General features: G+C 43.5%; 1 protein-coding gene across 1 annotated transcript; it reads right to left on the reverse strand.

Annotated features, from left to right (window-relative positions):
• Nucleotides 1-329: 329 nt before the first annotated feature.
• Nucleotides 330-1,277, reverse strand: LOC126493921 (olfactory receptor 52M1-like). The gene has a single exon (XM_050131061.1). It carries the CDS (start codon nt 1,275-1,277, stop codon nt 330-332), a length of 948 nt encoding a protein of 315 aa, XP_049987018.1.
• Nucleotides 1,278-1,580: the final 303 nt, after the last annotated feature.

The raw sequence follows: 1,580 nt of genomic DNA on the forward strand, positions 1-1,580 counted from the left end.
GAATGGTCATGTGTTTCTTTCCTTTGGAATCACTTCTTATTCTAAGGTAAGCTGTTGTTCCCAGGTGAAGCCTAGGCTGGAAGGACTGACAAGGAAAAAGACTGCATTTATTTATAATCAGGTTCTAAAGAAGGCTTATTATAGTAAAGCACAGAAAAAAATATCACAACTACTTACTTCATCAAAATTTGGACACTTCTATATGTAGTAATTCTTATAAATAAAAAAAACCCTAATGTTTGAACTCTCCCCCAAAGTCCATAATTAGAAAATGACTATTTCTATTTTTCCTTTAGTTTCTATTACTATGTTTACAAACAATTCCAATATCAACATCTACCTTTTACTCTTAGAGTACTAAGAACATTGTCTCGAATTTTCTTGGTTCTAACACCATAGACAATGGGATTAAGAAATGGTGGAACCAATAGGTACATATTGGCTACTAGGATGTGAATTTGGGGGGGCACACGGTGACCAAAGCGGTGGGTCAGGAATGTAAACCCAGCTGTGGAATAGAAAACAACAATGACACAGACATGAGAGCCACAGGTGCCTAGAGCTTTCAGACTTGCTTCTCGAGATGGAAGGCGAAAGACAGCACGGAGAATCAGAACATAGGAGATGGCAATGAAGAAACAATCACAGGAGCCAATACCAAAAGCGACAGTGAGGCTATAGCGCTTGGTGGCTCCTGTGTCCACACACGCCAGCTTCACCACAGCCATGAACTCACAGTAGGTATGTGCAATGATCCGAGTTCTGCAGTAGGGCAGCTGCTTGAGCAGAATGGGGTGTGGAGAGAAGAAGCCTACTCCCCGCAGCGCCACAGCTACTCCCATTTTGGCGATGCGGCTGTGGGTGAGAATTGTGGCATGGCGCAGTGGATCACAGATGGCCACATAGCGGTCAATGGCCATGGCCAGGAAGAAGCCAGACTCCATGGCAGTGAAGCTGTGGATGAAGAACATTTGGGCAAGGCACGCATCAAAGGCAATGTCATGATCTCCCATCCAGAAGAGACAGAGCATGCGTGGCAGTGTAGATGTGGAGAGGACCAGGTCAGTGACTGACAGCATGCACAGGAAGATGAACATGGGCTCGTGGAGGCTGCGCTCTGCTCTCACCACAGCCAGGATTGTCACGTTCCCCATCACAGCCACTATGTACATGGAGCAGAAGGGAATCCCAATCCAGACATGGAGGTGCTCCAGACCCGGGATGCCCATCAGCCAGAACGTGCTTGGAGAGAGTTGGGACTTGTTAGCTGGTTCCATGATGGCGCTGCCCAGAGCATGGGGATGAAGTCCTCCTCGTACAGTTTGCATGTTTTGCTAAGGTGGTTACAAAAAAACTCAAAATGAATGAGAAGTAAATCCAGAGAAAACAAAAAATATGTTAGATGATTCCAGTGGGTGTTTGGATGTGCTAAATGCTTTAGATATAAAAAAACATTTTTACTATAAAAGTGTTCATTCTGAATTAAGGTCTTATTATAAAACCAGAACATTATGAATTCTATCAAAGAAAGCTTTGTTAACATTTATCTACAATAAAATTTGTCTATCTCCTCTCCATAT

The sequence above is a fragment of the Alexandromys fortis genome, unplaced genomic scaffold (assembly GCF_014885135.2).
Source record: "Alexandromys fortis isolate MF-2015 unplaced genomic scaffold, M_Fortis_MF-2015_v1.1 scaffold_360, whole genome shotgun sequence".
Lineage (NCBI taxonomy): Eukaryota > Metazoa > Chordata > Mammalia > Rodentia > Cricetidae > Alexandromys > Alexandromys fortis.

Bases quoted from the DNA above. Each gene is read 5' to 3' on its own strand.
- LOC126493921 (XM_050131061.1), bottom strand. From the start codon at position 1,277: ATGGAACCAGCTAACAAGTCCCAACTCTCTCCAAGCACGTTCTGGCTG.